Source organism: Pteropus alecto, unplaced genomic scaffold, assembly GCF_000325575.1.
Source record: "Pteropus alecto unplaced genomic scaffold, ASM32557v1 scaffold92, whole genome shotgun sequence".
NCBI classification, from domain to species: domain Eukaryota; kingdom Metazoa; phylum Chordata; class Mammalia; order Chiroptera; family Pteropodidae; genus Pteropus; species Pteropus alecto.
In genome coordinates this window covers 3,924,309-3,944,756 of record NW_006432447.1, presented here as the reverse complement: position 1 = coordinate 3,944,756, position 20,448 = coordinate 3,924,309, and the positions used below count along the sequence as shown (strand labels likewise).

Genomic DNA, 20,448 nt, shown 5'->3' with positions numbered 1-20,448 from the left:
AATAAGGTCAAAGTTGTCCACCTACAGAAACACCAAAACGTCGGATGATTCCTCAGACTTTCTTACCTGTGACATTTTAAAGACTCAATAAAAATTGTGTATTGGTTTGGAACTTTTTTCTTAAATTGATTAACCTTTCCAGCTATTTGGTAAGTAAACAGTTAAGTAAATTCTAGTGTGCAAAGAACAATAACAGAGGGAACAGAACAGGATTTTATTCTAGTAAGACTTCATGGGAGGAGAATTGAATCTGGTTTTTGAAGGAATACTGGGTATTTTAGGTAAGAATATGGTACCAGTGACAGGCAACACTATAGCTATTTATTGGATGCAGAATCTGGGAGGAAATTATCTAATTTTGCAAAGGCATGAATGTGAAATTTTGTGAGGCAAGTGTGCCTGAGTCACTTGTGTATTGCAGTAACTTTTTATGAAAAAGCAGCTGGGAAGCGGAACAAAGGGACACACCTTAGCAAGTGTTGGAAGACGGAATTAGTTTGTTTGTGAATACGTGGTTGCTGTAGTCCAGGATCCTCTGAGTGTTATCCTCTATCCTATTTCAGCCATTTACTCCCATGTCCTAGTCCTGGATATTTTTAAAAACTGTTAATCTTCCCATAACCTCTTAATTCCATGTTATACATTAAATATATAATCTTTGGTTTGATGATTATAATGGTTTTTAAGAAATGGATGCCATGTTAAATAGAGGATTTGCTTTGAAGTATTTGAGGTGGTGTTGGAGTAGGCATTGTATGAGATTGTTGTTGAAACAAATTACTTATAAATTTATTTGTTGAAGCTGAATGGGGATTCACTATACTGTTATTAAAGTTTTGAAATTAAAAAAAATAATCATCTTCTTCTGTTAACCTGTTGATTTGATTATTAGCCCAGCTAGAATTTAGGTGGGAAGAAAAGTATTTTTTTTTAGCCCCCACAACTGCATTCCCCAAGACTGGTCTTTTTTGTTAGCAATGGCCTAATAAACCCTTTCTTTTAAAAAGACTTTCAGCCACGGAAGTTAAAATTTTTTAATACATGAGTCCCTTTTGCAATTCTGACTCCCCTCCTGGTTTTCTTTTGTCTGATTGTTTTGCTCTTTCCACCAATACAATGTTAAAATATAATGGCAGTATTGGGTATCCTGGTCTTATTCCTTGACTTTGATAGGAATGCTTACAGTGTTTCCCTGTTATATAAGATACTAGAGTTTACTATTTTAAAAAATCAGAAATGGCCCTTGAATTTTGTCAAAGGCCTTTTCGTCATCCATGAAGATAATTTTGTTTGTCCTCATATCTATTAATATGTGAATTATATGGTTCTTAATATTGAATCGTCTTAGTCATACTATATCATTTGAAAATGTACTATGGATTGTTGGCTAATATTTAAGACTTTCATATCAATATTGATATGAGACTGGCTTGTGGTTTTTTGTGTGCAATCTTTAGCAGATTTAGATAGCAATGTTATACTTGCTTCATAAAAACTGTAAACTTTCATTTTCTATATTTTGGAACAGTTTATATAATCTAGGGATTATCTAGCCTTTAAAAGGTTTGGTGGTTTCCTTCTGAAACCATCTGACCCAAGTGATTTTTGTGGGAGTATTCCTTTGATAACTTTCTCTATCCTATGAAATTTCTTTTTTTACTTTCCACCACTACTAGGATAAATTTCAGAAAATTCTAAAACCCTAGGAAATTAATCATCTATTTATCAAATTTATTTATACCACTTATGCAGAGCAATCTTATGTTTATTTGAATATCCTGTTTCCATGGCTATTTCTCTATTTCTTTTTTAGTATTTGTGATTTCTTTTTTGATTGGGTAAGCTAGAAGATTGTCTTTTTTTTTTTTTTAAAGAACTACCATTTATTAGCTATAACTTATTTTATATCTATTTACCTTCTCTTTTTATCTTTATTAAGAATTTCTGGGGGAAAAATACTAATTATCAGAATATATAGGATTCAGTTAAATCAGTGATGGGAGAAATCCATAGCTTTTAAATATTTTATGTAAATAATGAGAATTAAATAAGTGAATTAAGTATTCAACTCAAAAAAGAAAGTAAATGAAAAAATAGAAAGCAATAAAGATAAAAATTCCAAAGTCCTAGACCTTTTTTGAGTCAAATGCTGACAAGATGGAAACCATGTGTCACATCGTTCTAGAGTGGCACCTGGACTGGCACTGCTGTGTGAGGTTATGAGATCCAGGAACAGTCTTTGGGTTCCATGACTCCTGATCCAAACATCTCCTCAGGTGGCCCGGGCATTTTTACCAGAGACAGAACAAAGGTATAGTTTTTCCACACAGCTCTTTAAAAATACTTTAATACTAGCAACCCATATGCAGCATGAAGGGCAGCATTTGTGCAACTCAACCCTGCTAGTAATTAATACTACGCTGAACTATGCCCAAAATGACCAATATATTGTGACCTATACACAGTAACTATAATCACATTAAAATTAAGGCTAAAGCTAAAATATAATATGTAAAATTCAACATTTATATTAGTCTCAGCAATTCAGTATAAAATTTTAGGTTTACCAATGTTTAGTATTTTTTTCTTGAAATCTTATCTACCATCTTTAAAATTCTATTTTAAAGACATTAAGAGCTTACCAGAGAAATTATTTATAATAAATGGAAAGAAAGTATACATAATTATATATACAATAATGACTTAACTTTGTAAAACAAAACATAAATATGCCATATTTTACTCACAAAAATATTTACAGTAGTAGTAACCCCTGGAAAGCAAAAATCCCTCTTATTCATCTTTATAGTACCACCTGATAGAAGAATGCCTGGCACAAAGTAGGTGTTCAGTAAGTTTTTGCTGAAAAAAATGAAAGTGAGTAATATCTGTCTTCGAAAAAAAGTATACTCGATCGGGTAAATATATGAAATTTTAATGTTTGTATCTGAAACATACAAAGGCCTAAAGGCAAAGTCAATGATACCTAACTAAAATTCTCTGGGTAATTTCATTATTAAAAAGTTAAGTCTTGAGTAAAAAATCCAACTCTAAAAATATGGTCTTAAAAATCACATATCTACATATATACTAAGACAAGTGAATTGTCTTATGCTGCATCATCATCATCCACTGCAGCGTAGATGGCTTGATTCCTCCTCTTAATTTTCTTTCTTTGTTCAGGTTCATGTTCATCACTCATCCTCTTCACGGGCACTTCGGTTAAGTCCTTCCCATCTCCCAACTCCACAGCCTCACCAGGTTTCCCCTCTCTACCAATTGGCGAACTCAGTGTATCATCAGAAGATACAAACATGGAACCTGGCAGGATCCTGACATCAGAGAAGCTTGCAGAAAAATCAGAAGCTTGATCAGAAGAAGGTTCTACAGATGCTGTATTTATGTCACTGTGTGCACTCACAAAACTATCTTCATCCTCTTCCTCTTCATCTAACATTATTTCATCTGGATTAACAAAGGACAAGGCAGATGTGTCTGTGTTATATTCACTGGGATCTTCCCCAGAGTCATTACTCTCCCCTTCATCCTGCTCTTCATATTCACCACACAAGTGATGTTCCTCCTTGGCCTTCTGAAGGCTGACATTAATGTCTGTGATTCCAAGTTTGGCACAAAATTCAGTAGTCTGAGGATTGATCCTATGAACCAACTGCATTTGTGTCTGTGGCTTGTTTGGGTCATAACAAGCAGCCGTCACACTAAAATTATACGGAACTTTGAGGTCATGATTCAATTTTTCCAATACTTCATTCATAGCTTCTTCTGTTGCACTATAATCCCATCTATAAAAATCCAAAACAATAGCCTTTTATATTTTATCAGCTTTAGCTAATAATGATGAAATCTAACTATGGACTTCAGGTACAAGGATAAAATATAAATCATATATCAAAATTCCACTTAGTAAAATTATAGTTAATTTAGCAAAGAACATTTTGAAATAAAAACAATTCTTAGAAAAACATGTCCTTAACTCATACCCTAAAGCGAGTATAAATTATTTTAATCTGTGAACCAATCTCCACCATATTATAGTGTGTGCACACTTATCACTTATACATTTATTTGGATTAGTGCTCAATAGTCCACTTTCTTGTAAACTTTGAATTGTACTTATATTCATTTAATAGTAATTCCCTTAATCAAAAAAAAAAAAAAAAAGTGTGGTGGGGGGACAAATACTGTGCATGCAACAGAGAGGGAAAGTCCTAAAATAAGGTGAGACTTACCTTGTATGCAGGCCATTATTTTCAGGCATATTCCACAGGCGCCCAGTCACATTAATAAGACTGTTAGTAGCCCTGAGAATGGTGAGCCATTCAATATCATACTCTAAGTGATCAGGAGCATTGGGGTCATGATCTATTTCTATTACCTACAGAAAGAAATTGGTAATTTTAAGAAATACATATCTACTCTTAATAGTCTATGGATTTCAATATAACATTAAAATTTAAAAGAATTTTAATTTAGTAGCCTAAAAATATTGACATAACATAAATATCTCCAAAGAATTCTCAGAATACATAAATTACAAAAAGCACAAATTAGTAATTTAGAAAAGGAAAATTAAAATTTTTTTAATCATTGGAAGAGTAAAAAAATATTGCAAAGTTATTTCATTTTCTTTTTACCTGAAGAAAGTCTCTATGTGGTAAGCATTTGTCCAAAGCTAAAAATTTGGTTGCTTTGGCAGTCTGTCCTTTATCCTTGGCCTAGACAAAATGAACCATGATTTAAGAAAGAATGTAAAACATCATAGGTAATTTATACATTGAATAGGATATAAATAATTTTTGTTACATATACCCCCTAGTTGTGTGTCAAAGGGACAACTGTTACTTTTCTATAGCAAGTTACTTCTATACCCGCTTGTACAGCAATGGTCACTGAAACTCTCTGGGCTTTAATTTCCTTACAAAAGTCAAAATAGAAACTAATGATGATGATGTTAAAGCATATAACACACACATAAAGCATATAACACAAGGATTAAAGATAACAGAAGAGCTTAAAAGTAAATTGGCAGAGCTAAAACTATACATCCTTTAGAAGAAATCATAGAAGAAACTCGTCGTTACCTTGGGTTTCTTAAAGATTTCTTAGATACAACATCAAAAGTAGATGCGATATATCCACAGAATGAAATACTATTCAACAATAAAAATGAATGAAGTACTGGTACATGCTATGGCATAAATGAACCTCAAAAATGAGCAAATCAGATCAAAGAATCCAGATGTCAAAGACTATATATTTTATGATTACGTTTATGTGAAAGGATCGGAGAGGGCAAATCCTAGAGACACAAAGCAGATTAGTGGTCGCCTGGGGCTGAGAGTAGGAATGTGGATTGACAGCAGACACAAAGGATCTTTTGGGGCTATGGAAATATTCTAAAACTGGAACATGTGACATTTGCACTAAAAATCACTATATTATACACTTAAATGAATGTTATGTAAATTATACACCAATAAAGCTAATTTAGAAAAGTAAATAGTCAGAAAGAAACATGGTGGGAGGGTCATGAGCATGAAGGTCATATTGGAAGCAGTAAGAAAGCGACTCAATGAAAATAGTGAGGCACATGGAGGAAAAAAGACAAGGAAACAAGTTTTTGGACGACCTGCTGAAGACTAGGGATCAATTCAATGTCGAAGAGGGATGAAGAGAGGTGAAAGCAGAGGATGAAGAGAGATTACAGGCAGAGCTTGGCAGCAGGGCAGTTCTAAAGTAAGGTGATGGTGGTGGGGAAGGGGCTGAAAGAGAACACTGGCAAGATGAGAAGAGGCTGAGGAGCCAAGAAAAAGGGATCAAGTATGTCATTAATGCAGAGAGAAAAGTCCCTGAGGCTGACCACAGAAGATGGAGTAAGGGAAAAGTAGCAAATCAGATACTTCAATAAAAATCCAAGATTGTCAAGTAGCCCTAAAAGACAGAAGAGAATAATAGAGATGTGGAAAAGGTGACAGATATAAACAGATGACTTGGACTTTAACACTGGCCCAAAGGAAAATGAAAGCGGTAACCTTGCCTCCTCCCAGTGAAACTGGGGAAGAATAAGCCCACAACAGAAAGGCCTTACAGGAGTGTTTTCCAAGAGAACCTTCTAAACTGTTTGAGGAACATCAGTAAAGTGTACCTCTACCACAGAAAAGTGTGTGGTCGAGTAAGTTTGGGAAGCTCTGCACACCACATCCCACTCTTGGAGAAAGGCAATGCTCTTTAAAGACTCAGAAATTCTATAGAAGCCTTTGAGAAAAAAAATCTCTAACTCTGTTAGTCCAGCGTATTTTAAACATTTTCCCTTTATACTTTATGGGAAAGTCAGAGTTCAGTCAGAATCAGAGGTGAAAGAAAAACTGCAGATTTCCATAAAAGCCTAATTATAAGTATATATTCATTCTCTACTTTTTATCATCCATTCAGTTACTCTAGAAAAACTCTGGGAGTCATTCTAGACTCTCTCTCTCCTCCCTGTCACCAAATCCTGATGATTCTACTTCTAGATTTTCCTTCATTCTCTGTGCTCCCTCTTTGCCTTATGTTAAAACCTCATCTTTTGCTTATATAGCCTCCTCTTTTACATTACCCCAATCTACACACAAAACTGCTGCCAAACTAATCTTTCTAAAACAAAAATTTGATTTCATCACTTCCCAATTTTCTTCATTATCTTCTGATTGAAACCTAAACTCCAGAACATGGCCCAGAAGGCAGTTATGATCTTGTCCTAGCTTCATCACTCCCCATGCCTCGGCCATGGGAACTAGCTGCAGTTCCCCAAAGGCCCCATGTTCTCAGACCTCTAGCCTTTTGCACACATTGGTCCCTCTTCCTAGATTACCCTTATAATCTACTTCTTCCTGGCACCAACGATCCATTTGGAAAAGATCTGTATCACTTCATCTCTGTGTCCACATCCCCAACTCACCATAGTCTGGCTCAGGTGCTCCCACAGTACCCTGGCACTTTTTGTCACAAACTTATTACACTATTTTATCATTGTTCATTTGTCTCTTCCCCACACTGGATATTGAGTTACTCACAAAAGAAAAGTTATCTTTGATTTATTTCTCTAACTTTACAACTGTGTCAACAGTGCATAGCCCATAGATGTTTGATAAGTGTTTGTTAAATGAAAGAATAAATATTGTGCTTTCTACCTGATGTTGCATCAAAGCTGCAAACTTCACATGAAGGTGCGCAGAAAACCAGTAAGTAGGTTTTAAGTGCTCTAAAAGCTCTGAGGCAGCGGGACTTCCTAAGGTGTTATTTTCCACTTCTTGTCGGAAAAAGGATTTAGTCTTAAGAAGTTGCTTCTTATTTCCATAATGATATATACTTCTTGGCCAATCATGAGATAGGAATATGTCCATAGGCTGCTTCAGCTTTAACAGAAAAAGAAAAAAATCTTAAAAACAGATTAACCACAAGCAATCTCCATCCCTTCCCTCTATCACCACACAACCATTTACCCACGGAGATCTCTGGATTTCTGTGTAATTCATTCTAAGGACACTTTATGTAAGGAAGTCACAGAAATACTGAGCTGCTCACACATGTAGGTAAAAAGAAACAGCTTTCTCTCTGCCTCACAAATCATCCTTATTTTCTGGCAAGGCAGGAGAACAGAGGCACGCTTTGATTAGACTGCCAATCAGCTATGGTCTTTAGCAGTGCATTTTAAAAATATATAATAACCATTGTTCTAGTCCCTTTTTGGTAAAGAAACTATTGTTTTAAAATCCAGAGACACTAGATATCATGAGACCTCTAATGTAAATGATACAGTAAACCCAAAGATATATTCCACTTTTTTTCTAATGGACTCACATAGTATCCACCAAAAAACTGTTTATTGCATGTTATATTAGAGGTATTTAAGGTGGCTGGTGTCTTCATGGGGGGAAGGGAATCAAAATATACACTGTACTTTACCCCTTCCCGGCACCTTCAAGTAATCTGAAACAAATACTTGGAAAACTAAATTAAAATAACTTAAGTGTCCGAGAAAATACAAAATATAAGACGTACAGGACTAACCACTGAACAACTGGTATGGGCAATAAACACAATGAAAATTTAGAGAAGGGTGATTTTAAACTACAACACTGGTTGGGAAGTGGTATATAAGCTAGGTCTTCAAGGACTGGTAGGATTTAAACCGGTGAAAGGGAAAAGGCATTCAAAGTAAGAACCGTTATAAATAGGGCATTAAGAAATGCCCATGAGCATTCGTATACTCCCCTAGAGGCTGTACGGTATGTGGTAAGGGCCTGAGTTCACTCTGGCAGGTTCTACTACTTAACTACTTGCGAAGTTTTAGGCATGTTTCTTACTTATCTGAGCCTCAGCCTCTCACCCTCATTGTGACAGTCAGAGTAACACCTATCTCACAGAATTTGAGTGGCAACAAAATATCTTGTGTGAAAGCTGCTTAGTCCATTGTCAGGCATTTAATGAGTTCTCAAATAAAAATCTTAGTTTTACCCACCCTCCAGGTGAGCCAGTGTTTTAATACCACCCTCACAATTTTCCCATATCTTCCATCATCTTTACTATTATTTTCTACTTAATGCCATTATTTAAAATAAAATATTTAAATTTTATTTAAAGTAAAAGTTTATTCTAATAAATATTCATTAGTCTTACCCTAAGTAATAATATTTGAAATCATGGATCTAATGTTTTATTACTCACTAAAATAAATTTATAACCATAAAAAATTTTAAATGTTCATCTGTGAACCTCCTAAAAAACAATTTGAGATCCAAATTTTAGAAATAATAAAGTAATCTCTTCTTAAAGTTATATACCAAAATGAGCAAAATATATTTTGGTATATAATTAAACATTTTTTCAAGTCTGCTGTAATGTACTTTTTTACATACCTGTTTTAATTTATATACTTCAATGTTTCTCACATGATATATACTCCTTATTGTTGCTGAATTATAAGGGGGGCACTCAAAATGACCTTAAATTGAAGAAGAGAAACAAGCTGTATTCAATACCTTTAAATACTGCAAATACAAATACATATACACACTTCCCCAAAACTAACGTTTGTCATCAATACTTTGGGTTCTTAAAAATTTATTTTAAAAAACACTGCTCTTAATATGCTGGTACTTTTTACCAATAAGGGATCATAAACTATAAATCTAAATAATTAGGGGCTTTTGGTTTTTAAAATTTAATTTAATTTAATTTTGGAGTATATTGTTTATTCACATAGTTTAAAGTTTTAAAGATACCATCAGTAAGGTATAGAGTAAAAAGTGTTCCACCTAGAGAGTAGACCAGTGGATGCCTAGGGCTGGGATGGGAGTAGGCATTAATTGTAATTAGGCACAAAACTTTTAGGGGTGATAGAAATGTTCTAAAGCTGGGTAGTGGTAAAATCTGGATGCATAACTCTATAAATTTACTAAAACCATTGAATTGTACACTTACAATGGTATTATAAATCCTACCTCAATAACACTGCCAAAACGAAGGGAGGAGTCCTCCTATTCCTGTCCCCCAGCCATTAGTAAACCTACCTAGGGGCAGCTGGCGCTAATCAGGTTTTAGTATTTTATTCCACGGATACCATCTATGCATATAATACACCTATTTCTTTATCCTTTTTTTTTTTTTTTTAAATACAAATGGCAGTATACTTTATACATGTTTTGTGCCTTGTTTTTTCACTTAACTTATTTTGGAGTTCTTTTCATGTTAGTTACACAAAGAGCTGCCTCTTTATTTTTTTTAATGGCTTCGTAGCATTACATTGCATAATTATATCATGATATATTTAGTTCCTACCTTTTGTTATTACAAACAAGGCTGAAATAAACTTGCATACATCATTTTATACTTGTGGTACATATCTGTATATAAATTCCTGGAAGTGGAACTCCTGGGTTAGAGTATTTTTATAATTTCCATAGATATTACCAAGTGTCCCTCCCCAGAGTGGTTCTGATTTGCATACACACCTGCCATGTAGGAGACAACCTATTTGTGTACACCCATGTCAAGTTTAGAATCATGGGGAGCAGAATAGCAGGAACAGAATTGTGACTTAACAGTTACATTGAGGATATGAAATTGAGCTATCAACTTAATTCAAGAAATTTTGAAATCGATGTGAATCCAAGCTATTCTTTTAATTTTAAAATCAAGATATAATTCATTCAGATACAATAGAATTAATAAGTATACTGTGGTATACAGTTGACTCTTGAAAAACATGGGGCTGAACAGTGTGAGTCCACCTATACATGATTTTTTTTTTCCAATAAATACCTGTACTGTTTTTGATCTGCAACTGGGAGTCCATGGATGTGGAGGGCCTACTGTATGCATTGATCTACACCATTTTATATAGGGGACTTTAGCATCCACAGATTTTGGTATCTACAGCAGTGGTGGGGGGTCCTGGGCCCCATTCTCCACAAATACCAAGAAACAACTTAAGTTTTGGGAAGTCAAAAGTTATACGTGGGTTTTTGACCACACAGAGGTTACACCCCTAACCTCTGCCTTGTTCAAAGTCAGCTATACTTATACAATGGAATACTATTCACAAATTAAAATGAATAGATTAGAGTTACACGTATCAACATGGACTTCAAAAACATTAAAAAAGGTGCAGAAAGACATATGCAAAATGATACATTTATAAGAAGTTTAAAACATGCTATATAATACACTGTTTAAAGCTGTTACATATGTGGTAATAATATAAAATAATCAAGTGAATGATAAACACCAAACTCAAAATAGTGACTGCCTGGTGAGGAAAGGGAGGGATGAAAGGAGAGGAATGGGACTGAGGACAGATAACAATGAGTTTCAGTTGTATCTATATTGTTTTATATCGTAAAAATCAAAACTAAAAACAGCAAAATACTAAGACGATAAAACTCGATGGTGGATAGACAGATAATATATCCTAGTGTTCTCTATATTTTCATATGTATAAAACATTATAAAATATAAATTTAAGAATGAATTAATTCATAGAAGAAATCCAATGAAAAAGTCAAACTATATATTGCTTAAGTTACTCTGGGGTATGCAAGTTCTAAAGTTTAAAGACAATTCTCAGAACAATACCTTTTCGATAGTCATGAGATTTGAAGATACCAGAGATGCCGCCAATCCTTATGCCTCGATATTTTACTATACCTGCCAAGCCTGAAAAATTACAATTTAATAAGGTTACTATAGGCAAAAGCAACCCCTCTATTAACTGAATGAAGAGTTTAAAGGCCTAGAATTCTATGTAGTCCCAAAATTATTTGAAAACTGGATTGAAATAAAGATGCCAGATTAATAGTTGTTGAAGCTGGTTAATAGGTAGACCGATTCATCATATAGGTATCCCCCGCTTTTCAAAAGTTCTTGTCAACACTACTTTACGTTTGTGAAAGACTTACATTAGTATCTGTTTTCACTAAGGGAAAAATCCAAAGAAAATTTTTGCTTTCAGAAAAAAAGGTGAAAAGTCAAAATAGCATTCAAGCATTTTTTTTGCAATGAGCCTTAAGAGGCAGCATGCACCCAGAGCAGTGAGTGGCCCCACCAAGCTTCTTCCCTAAGAACTACACTCAGCATCTCAGCATCAAGCTGCCTTGGCTTTGAACTGTGTTTGAGCATCTATCTGTGCTTTATCTCAATTTATTTTGTGCATCCATTAGCAACATGTGTCCTGAGGTATCAGAAAAGCCTAAGAGAGCTCGTAAGGGAGTTATACTTAGTGTATACTTAACAATTTCCATTATAAAAGGTTTAATCTTTTAAATTAATAAAAATAATAAGGAAAAAAATAAAAGAATTGCAAATAGTGTGTAAGATCTTGCAGTTATATTAACTATTGCTTAAAATACTAGATGACGCATGGACACATTTTCATAATTACCTACTTAAAATAACTATTATAATTAATTTCCCGTGATTAACTATTTAAATTAAGAGACATATCTAAAACACCATACATCTGAAGATGCTACCCAACTGGTGTATAAATCTGAGAGACGCTTCCGTCCCATTAAACCAAGAATTTACTTACAAACACATACCTAAATAATAAATGTTTGGTGCCACCCAGCCACCGTAGGGTAACTCTTGCAAGTGATTTGAGGCTTCATGGTTTCCCCCAATGAAGATTGTGAGAACTGGGGCCTTTTTCTCTCCAGAGTAATACCTAGAACATAAGAGTAAATTTGTCTGGTGGCATCGCAGAAATTAGGCATAGAGAAAAATTAATTAGGCATCCTTATACAATTAAGCATAGCAAAAAGGCAAAACAAAGTCCCAAGGAAAAAATGCGAGCCCATCATAAAAAGTTAAAAAGCACTTTCTAAACTTATTGTCCATACTCCTCTTTAGGAATGAAGGGCTTGGGTTTCAAGTCAGTGAGGTCAAGAACTTTGTCAGTTCGCTGCTATAACCCTAGCTTAGAGAACGGGTACTAGCACATATCAGGCATCCAATAAAAACTCCAGGATCACTAAATGGACTAGTTCCAAAGTCCTATCAAGTACAAGGTAGATTAACCTGTTAGCTTCTTCATTCAGGTTTTGCCCTCAGGCTGCCACCCCTTCCGAAACAGGTGAATGGCGAGAAGAAAAGTGACAGTTACTAAACGCCAGTTCCTAGAGACACAGCGTGAACAAAGACGGGAACTCAGGAAGACAGTCAGTGGCAGAGGGGAGTCAAATCCAGTTCGGGTTCTCTCCTCACTGCTTGCTATGCACATCTCGCACCGCTGGGTCCGAGGACCAGGCTGCGAACCTCACCTGTAGAAGGTCTGCATGTGGCGGTACTTGGGTGGCACGGCCATGCAGCGCAGGTCCGCCTCGTTGCGCACCGCCTGGAAGTCGCCGCAGCACAGCAGAAGGTCTATCGGGCCCGGGCCGCGCCGCTCCGCCAGCGCCAGCGTCTCATAGATCTTGTCCAGCTCGCCATGGCAGCAGCCAGCCACAGCCACCCGCATCCTGCCAGCCCGAGGCAGGGATAGCTGCCTGCAATCCCCTAGAGCTGAGCCAGCCCAGGAGGGAAAGCAAAGACCAGACCGATCGCTCAGCTCCCGCCAACATTAACAGAGGCACTGCCTCGTTGACTGGGGCAATGTAATTCACTTCCGGTTTTCAAATCTCGCGATAGAGGGATAGGCAAGGCAAAGTTAACCCTAGGATTCCAGAGAGCTTTAAAATCGACTCCGGCTTTGCCTATCCGCGGCTCTTTTAAGTCTTAGCAGTCTAACAGATAATAAAAATCACGACCAGAATAGTAAAAAAAAAAAGAAAGGAGGGAGGATGGGAAGGAAGGCCGGAAGGATGGAAAGAGATAAGGAAAAAAAGAAAATCCCCAGAAATAGTTCAGTTTGATAAAATTAAACCAAGTTAAACGGGTGAGCCGATACGATTGGCTAATTCCCTAGGACGAATCTCTCACGGAAAAGTGAATTTCTAATTCACTTTCAGGTGATTACGGAGAAGGTACTTCCCCCAAAAGAAAAGCACTGTTCTAACCTCTATCACTAAAGATCAGCTTTGCTTATTTTAATTACGGAAAAGGTAATTACCTGAAAGTGAATTAGAAATTAAACAAAAACAAATTTTTTTTAAGAGCCCCCAAATGAAAATAATTTTAAAATAGAACTTAAAAACTCATTGAAGACTTTAAAATTATCCCCCAGAAGAGTTTCTAAAATATTAATTTTTTAAGAGTCAGTGACTCCTTGTTTTCCTAGCAAATAGTTGTTTGCATAACTAGACAGCAAGTTCAGTGAAAGCAGATGAAGGTCTGGAAAATGTCCAAGAGAGAAAAGGACCAAACTGACAACTGAAGAATGAGCGGCCAAGACAGAACCAAGCAAACAAGTAAAACCCCTCTGGTAAATCTAATCAAGAAAAGTAATCTAATCAAGACAATACAGGAAATAGTTAACTCATCTTTAAAAACTAGATAAAATAAAAATTATTCTAGAAACAAAGACACCAAAATTAATTCAAAATGAAGCAGAAGATGTATGAAGAACATGGCAATAGGAAGACACTGGAAATATTGTTAGGAAATAAATCCATTAAAAACCATTGTACCCAGAATGATTTATGGGCAACACTTTCAAATTTACAGAAAAGATACAATTTTCATGATATTTAAATTGATCAAGAGGGTAGAAAAAGATGGCAATCTAATATTTCCAATACTTCTAATATTTTATTTTCCTTTTGTATTATATTTGTGAAATATATAAGAATGCTCTTACAACATTACTAAATTTAACTATTTCCGTTTCATTTTTAATCTACAGGAATTGTCTTTTCCTGGATCCTTTTTTTCTCTCTGTGTAAAAAATTTTAATTGAGAGCTAACTTACTTAAAGTAACATGAACAAATCAAATCTTAAGTGCACATTTTGATGCATTTTTACATATGTTATCACCCATATAACCATCGCCTATATCAAGCTATAAAAATTTCCAGCAAGATATAAAATATTCCCTTGTGCTCCCTCCCAAGCCACTTCCCCCAAAAGAAAAGCACTGTTCTAACCTCTATCACTAAAGATCAGCTTTGCTTATTTTTAAACATCATATAAATGTCAGTACGGTCATGCACCATAACACAAGGATACTTCCGAGAAATGTGTTGTTAGGCAATTTTGTCTTAGCGTGAACATCAGAGTGTTCTTACACAAACCTAGAGGCTATAGCCCACTACACACCTAGGCTATATGGTTTAGTCTATTGCTTATAGGCAACAAGCCTGTACAGCATGTTACTTATAAAAAAATAATAATAATAATAATACCATGAGATTAAATTAAGCATGAAAGAAGATAATGCAATTAAGAGACAGTAAAGATCTATGAGGCTTCACCAGAGTAACATGGCATACTGCTTTACAGCTAGCTTTTCTAAGTAGGAGTACAAAACAATGATAAAAAGCATAGTAAATACATAAACCAGTAATATAGTCATTTATTATCATTATCCAGCACTATGTACTGTACATAATTTTATGTGCTATACTTTTATATGACTGGCAGTGCAGTAGGTTTGTTTACACCAGCATCACCACAAACATGCGAGTAATGCATTATGCTATAATGTTATGACAGCTACATTGTCACTAGGCAATAGGAATTTTTCACCTCCATTATAATCCTATGGAACCACAGTCACATATGAGATCTGTCATTGACCAAAATGTCATTATATGTGCCTGACTATATATATTATGTACTCTTTTGTGTCTGCTTTCTTTCATTTAACTTAGTGTCTGCGAGATTCATCCATTAATCTATACTGTAGATAGATATAGCTGTAGTATACTGTTTCTTATTGCTGTGTTTCTTTTGTGTGAACATACCATAATTTATCTGTTTTCCTGTTGAAGGACATTTGAATTGTTTTGAATTGGGAGCTATTATGAATAAAGCCACTGTGCACATTCTCATACAATCTTTTGGTGGATATGGCACTTACTTCCATTGGATTATGTCCAGGAATGGAATCTCTGGGTTATAGAGTAGGTATATGTTTAGCTTTAATAGATAGTGTCAGTTTCCAAAGTGGTTGTGCTAATTTACACTTTCCTAGATAATATAAAGATGTTCCAATTATTCCATATGCTCAGCAGCACTTGGAATTATCTGTCTGTTAACTTTTAGCCATTTTGTTAGATGTGCAATGAAATCTTGTGGTTTCCATATAGATTTTACAACATAATTTTAATATATCAGTCATTTCGAATTTTCTCCTTTTGTGATGGATAGGAAACAATAACAATGCCATAACATTCGAAAATTCATAGTCAATGAAGGAAGTAGATTATGAATAAGAATGAAGAAGTGTATCTTGGCTCAGCTCCTACTCTTCCCAACCTACTCCCCATTTTCAGAGACCATACCAGTGAATTGACAAACTTGAGAATTCTCATTGACTTTCTCAAATCCAGAGAGAATCAAACTAAATAGAAAGCCTCACCTACTTCCTATTCTGAATGAGGAGAACAGGAAGGCTGTTGGAGAAAAATGAATAGAATGAACAATGAAGATAACTCTTTTTTACAAAGGTGAAGGGCTGCTCACTGGACATGCAGGTGCTCTCAAATTATGTGTATGTTTCCATGGGGAAAATAAACAGGTGTCAGATCTGATGTGAAATAAATTCCCTGATTCTAGTAGAGCAAAGACAGAATCTAGATAGAGGCATCCAACAATAAGCAAATTGAAGAAAGAAATGCCATGTTAACTATGGAAATGTACTTTAAAAAAAAAATCTGGGGTGAGGTTGAGCAAAAGTCTTATTTGAAACTTTTTAGGTCTACGGCCATGCTACCCTGAACAAGCCCAATTCCGTCTGATCTTGGAAGCTAAACAGGGTTGAGCCTGGTTAGTACTTGGATGGTAGACCACCTAGGAAGACTAAGAGTTATAGGCTTAAAAATAAATAAATAAATAAATAAATAAATAGATAGATAGATAGATAGATAGATAGATAGATAGATAGATAAAACTTCTTAAGTACAACCAGACCTTGGGTTTGTAAACACCATTCTTCTCTAAAAGAAATTAAGTCTGCTTATTGACATGGTTGATTCCAGAGCAGAGAAAGTACAAAATGAGCCTGGATCATCTTGTGCCAGAAACCAAAGAAGCATTCAAAGAACCTGAGATGTCAAAAGGATGCTGGTTGAAGGTTTTTCTACTGGTCAAACTTGAAACAATTTTAGCACCAAAATGCATAATCGTTGTAACAAACGGTAGCCCATTGAATAAAGTAGGACTCTATCATTCCATACTGATATAAGTAAATGAATAATATGGAAAAGAGAGGGCTCTCATTATACAAGAATGTCGTGTGGGGCTAAAAAAATAATACTTTCCCCCTCCACTTTCTAAATTCTTATAGCTGGGCTAATAATCAAATTAATGGAGACAAATTAACAGGAGAAAATAAAATTTTAATATGTGCACATGGGGAATTCACATAAGCATTAAAATTCCAAGGACAGTGAGGTAAAATTAGGTAATATGTCGTTTTGAACAAAGGGGAAAGGAAGTGCAGGGATCTGAGATTTCAAAGGAAATAAGCAATTTACGGGTAGTTGATGAAAAGCAGAACATATATGGCAGGTAAATTCTTGCTTCAATGGGACACAAGGGGTGATCTAGCTACCAGGCCCCAGCCTGGGCCTCTCCCATCTATCATACTCAATTCAAATTAAGCTAAGGCAAACATCCTAAAATTTTCCTTACCGAAGCAGGCCTTTCTCAATCTCTTAGCCAGAAAAGGAGGAGGGGCAAATGTTCTTTCTGAGTCTTTTGTTTCATAATAACCACTTTAAAGTTAATATTCCAAAAGGCAGCTTTAGGGTGGTAAAACTTCAGTTCCCTTCAGTCGATTGATACACACAGAAAGATGACTGGAGTTAGAAATCACCATTTGATCACCAGACTAATCATCATCTTCATCATTATAATTGTTTCAAACAAGAATCTTTCATGAATGCTAAAACTACTGAGTAAAACTCTGAAGAGTAATAGGATAGTTACACAGCCTCTATGTATCTATTATTTGAGACTACTTATATAATCTCAAAGTATCTTTCCAAAAGATACTTATTATAACAAAGAAAAACATAAGGATTTTACACTAGTGATACCTGGCAGACACCACTCTAACAGAGTGATCCAAGTTAATCTCACTAGGAATGGACAAATCACATTATGTGCCTTCTGATATAACATACACTATTTCTATGGTATTTCTGCCAAAAATACAGAACCTAAATCTAATTTTGAAAAACAGGAGACAAACGAAAATTGAGAAAGATTTTGAAAATAACTGGCTTGTTTTTAAAAAAAAATGTGAAGGCCAAGAAAGATAAGGACAGACTGAGAATTATTAAAAATTAAAAGAAACAGGATTCATAATTGAATGCAATGTGGTGTTATAAAAGACATTATTAGGACAACTGGCAAAATCTGAATAAGCTCTTAAATTAGATAGTATTGTATCAGTGTTAATTTCCTGATTTTAATACTTTTACTCTGGTTATGTAAGAGAATTTCTTTTTTTTTTAAAAGAAACATGCTGAAATTCTAAATATAAATATATATCATATATAGTTTTCTGCCCATCTGTGTATTGCCAGGGATAGAAGCTAAGAGGAACTACATATCTTAGACACCCTTTGCCCCTGAGGTCTGGGTTCGATTTTGCAAGTGAGAAAGAAACACTTTTGTGCAACATTAAACAAACAAACAAAAAATTAAATTCCAAGACTGAAAGTCTTTAAAAGAAAGGATTTATTAGGCTAGGGCTAGTAAAAACAAAAAAGGGGGTGGGGCATGGGCTCTAAACCACCAGGAGCGTGGCTAGGTAGAAAAGACAATGTGTCCGGCGTCCTGAGTTTTGCAAGCAGTTTTATACATCGAGTAGTAGGGGAGAGAAAGATATAAGCCGTTCTAATAGGATTTACATTAGCTTAGACAAAAGAGATGGGAGAAAGAGAAGAGATGTCCACTCCTGTGGATTAGCTGTGGGCAGCAGATTGGAAAATTCACATGTAAATAAGAAGCGGTGGCTCTTGTGTTTACAGGAATTGTCAGAGCTGGTCCACAGCTATTAACTGGCCAACTGTTCTGTCTCTTTATCTCACTCTCAGGCAGCTGTAATTTTAATTTAGAACATCTGAAATTTTTTTTCTTGTCAGAGGTTATAAGGGAGGAAAAAAGTTTCTTTTGTCTTCTGGCTCTGGCAGTGGTGGTGGCAGCTCAGCATCCCAAGCTTCTTCAGTGGTGGTGAACTTCCTATTGTTTCTGATCTCTTTCTCCTCGTTTGCATTTTTAGTCCTTCTAGCAATTTTGTAATCTTTTTACTTAAAATGCCTAGATGGTTTCTGTTCACTAGCCAAGGAAAGTAAAAGGCAACAAGCAGATGTTTTCAACTATAAAAAATAAACAAACAAACGAACTCCAGGGAGACAATACACATGGGCCCTTCTTGAAAAAAATGACAGTAAAATCCAGCCAAATAAGAGTTGGATAAAAACAAAGGACACGGAAAGGAATAAATACAATGAAAGATGGATGATTAAAAATAGAGCAGAGTAAGGGGATAAGAAATGCCGTAGTGGAAGCAGGGTATTTAAGGATGAATATATAGGGTGTTTCTGGAAGACTGTACAGATAAGGTGACGTATTGAGCAGAAACCTTCATGAATAGAGAGTGAGCAATGGAAATTTCTGGGCAATGAGCTTTCAAATCAGTTTATAAAGTGTTAGAAACATCAGGAAAAACATTCATCCTTGCTATCTGCATCTTGAAATTGAAGTAGGTGATTGTGGCACCTACCACCACCTGATGGCAGCACATTCAGGAAAACTATTTAAGGAGATAGCTTGTCCGTGGTGGTAAAACTAAACTGGGCAGAGGCAAGCATCACAGAGGAATAAGAGTTCTTCTGTGTGGTGTCTCTAGTCTCTGAATCTTAAACTTGTCAGACATTTCATTGGACTTTCTGATTTCATCAGAACACACGCACGCACATACTCACACACAATATTTCTCATTTATAGGTTTTAGGAGTTCAAGATTCCATTCCTATATTGTAAATGTTAAAAAGATCAGATTTACTTTACCTAGCTTGTTATCTTTGCATCTCCATTTTGAAACATATTGGCCTAATGTGGTCACCATTGCTTTGGAGTGGGAAGGGTGTCTTTTTATTATGCAGGCAATACAGAAGATTATATAGCCAACTGAAGAACCGCTGATTTTATGATGTCTTTTTTTCTATAAATAATTGGAGCTCTTGTCCTTGCACTGATTTTTCAGGCTCTGCCAGTGTTTTGTTAAAACACAAACTTCAAACAAGTATATTCTAAAAGCAGCATTCCACCTAGCAACTAGAAGTTTGCTTGGTAAGGTTGCACAAAGGGAAGGTTTTTATAGAAAGAAGGGTAGGGCAAGAGAGCTATTAACGAAAGAGTAGAACGAATTATTTTTAGACTAGAACATCTTCTGTTGGGGGGAAGAGAATGAAAAGCAAGTGTTTTTATAGGCAGATTGCCTCTTCTTCCTATGGGGGAATGGAAAGGGCTCAAATAAGATTACCTAAGTAGTGCTTGCCCAGAAAATTCCACATGGGTTGATAAAGATTGCATGTCTATGAGAATCTAAAACTACAGTTAAATCAGGAATTAAATCTAGGTTTGGTATCATGAGCTTTTAGCACAAGTGACACCATTTTGGGCCTGCGATTTTCTCTTTAACACTTTCCACATCTAAACATAGAGAAGCGGTATCTTAGTTGTTCAATTAGACTAACATTTATGGATAAGCCAAGGTCTGTGTGGAGTAGCACACAGGGCTTTGCCTGGTCTGCTCCTGTTTACACTTGGGTGCC

At 35.5% G+C, this 20,448-nt stretch overlaps 1 protein-coding gene and 1 pseudogene across 1 annotated transcript; one reads left to right on the top strand and one right to left on the bottom strand.

Moving 5' to 3' along the window:
* Positions 1-2,914: 2,914 nt before the first annotated feature.
* Positions 2,915-13,163, bottom strand: DBR1 (debranching RNA lariats 1). Its single transcript, XM_006907204.3, has 8 exons — positions 12,822-13,163; positions 12,102-12,226; positions 11,137-11,217; positions 8,919-9,004; positions 7,191-7,415; positions 4,656-4,736; positions 4,251-4,396; positions 2,915-3,803 (listed from the first exon to the last, which is right to left on the bottom strand). The coding sequence occupies exons 1-8, from the start codon at positions 13,016-13,018 to the stop codon at positions 3,110-3,112; spliced, it is 1,635 nt and encodes a 544-aa protein (XP_006907266.1). The 5' UTR covers positions 13,019-13,163; the 3' UTR covers positions 2,915-3,109.
* Positions 13,164-16,356: 3,193 nt separating this feature from the next.
* LOC112476022 lies at positions 16,357-16,475 on the top strand (annotated as a pseudogene).
* The last annotated feature ends 3,973 nt before the right edge of the window (positions 16,476-20,448 follow it).

Bases quoted from the DNA above. Each gene is read 5' to 3' on its own strand.
- DBR1 (XM_006907204.3), bottom strand. From the start codon at position 13,018: ATGCGGGTGGCTGTGGCTGGCTGCTGCCATGGCGAGCTGGACAAGATC. The intron at 11,218-12,101 runs GTATGTGTTTGT...GTAATTTTTCAG, and splicing joins ACCAAACATTTATTATTTAG to GCTTGGCAGGTATAGTAAAA. The intron at 3,804-4,250 runs GTAAGTCTCACC...GGATTTTTATAG, and splicing joins AATAATGGCCTGCATACAAG to ATGGGATTATAGTGCAACAG.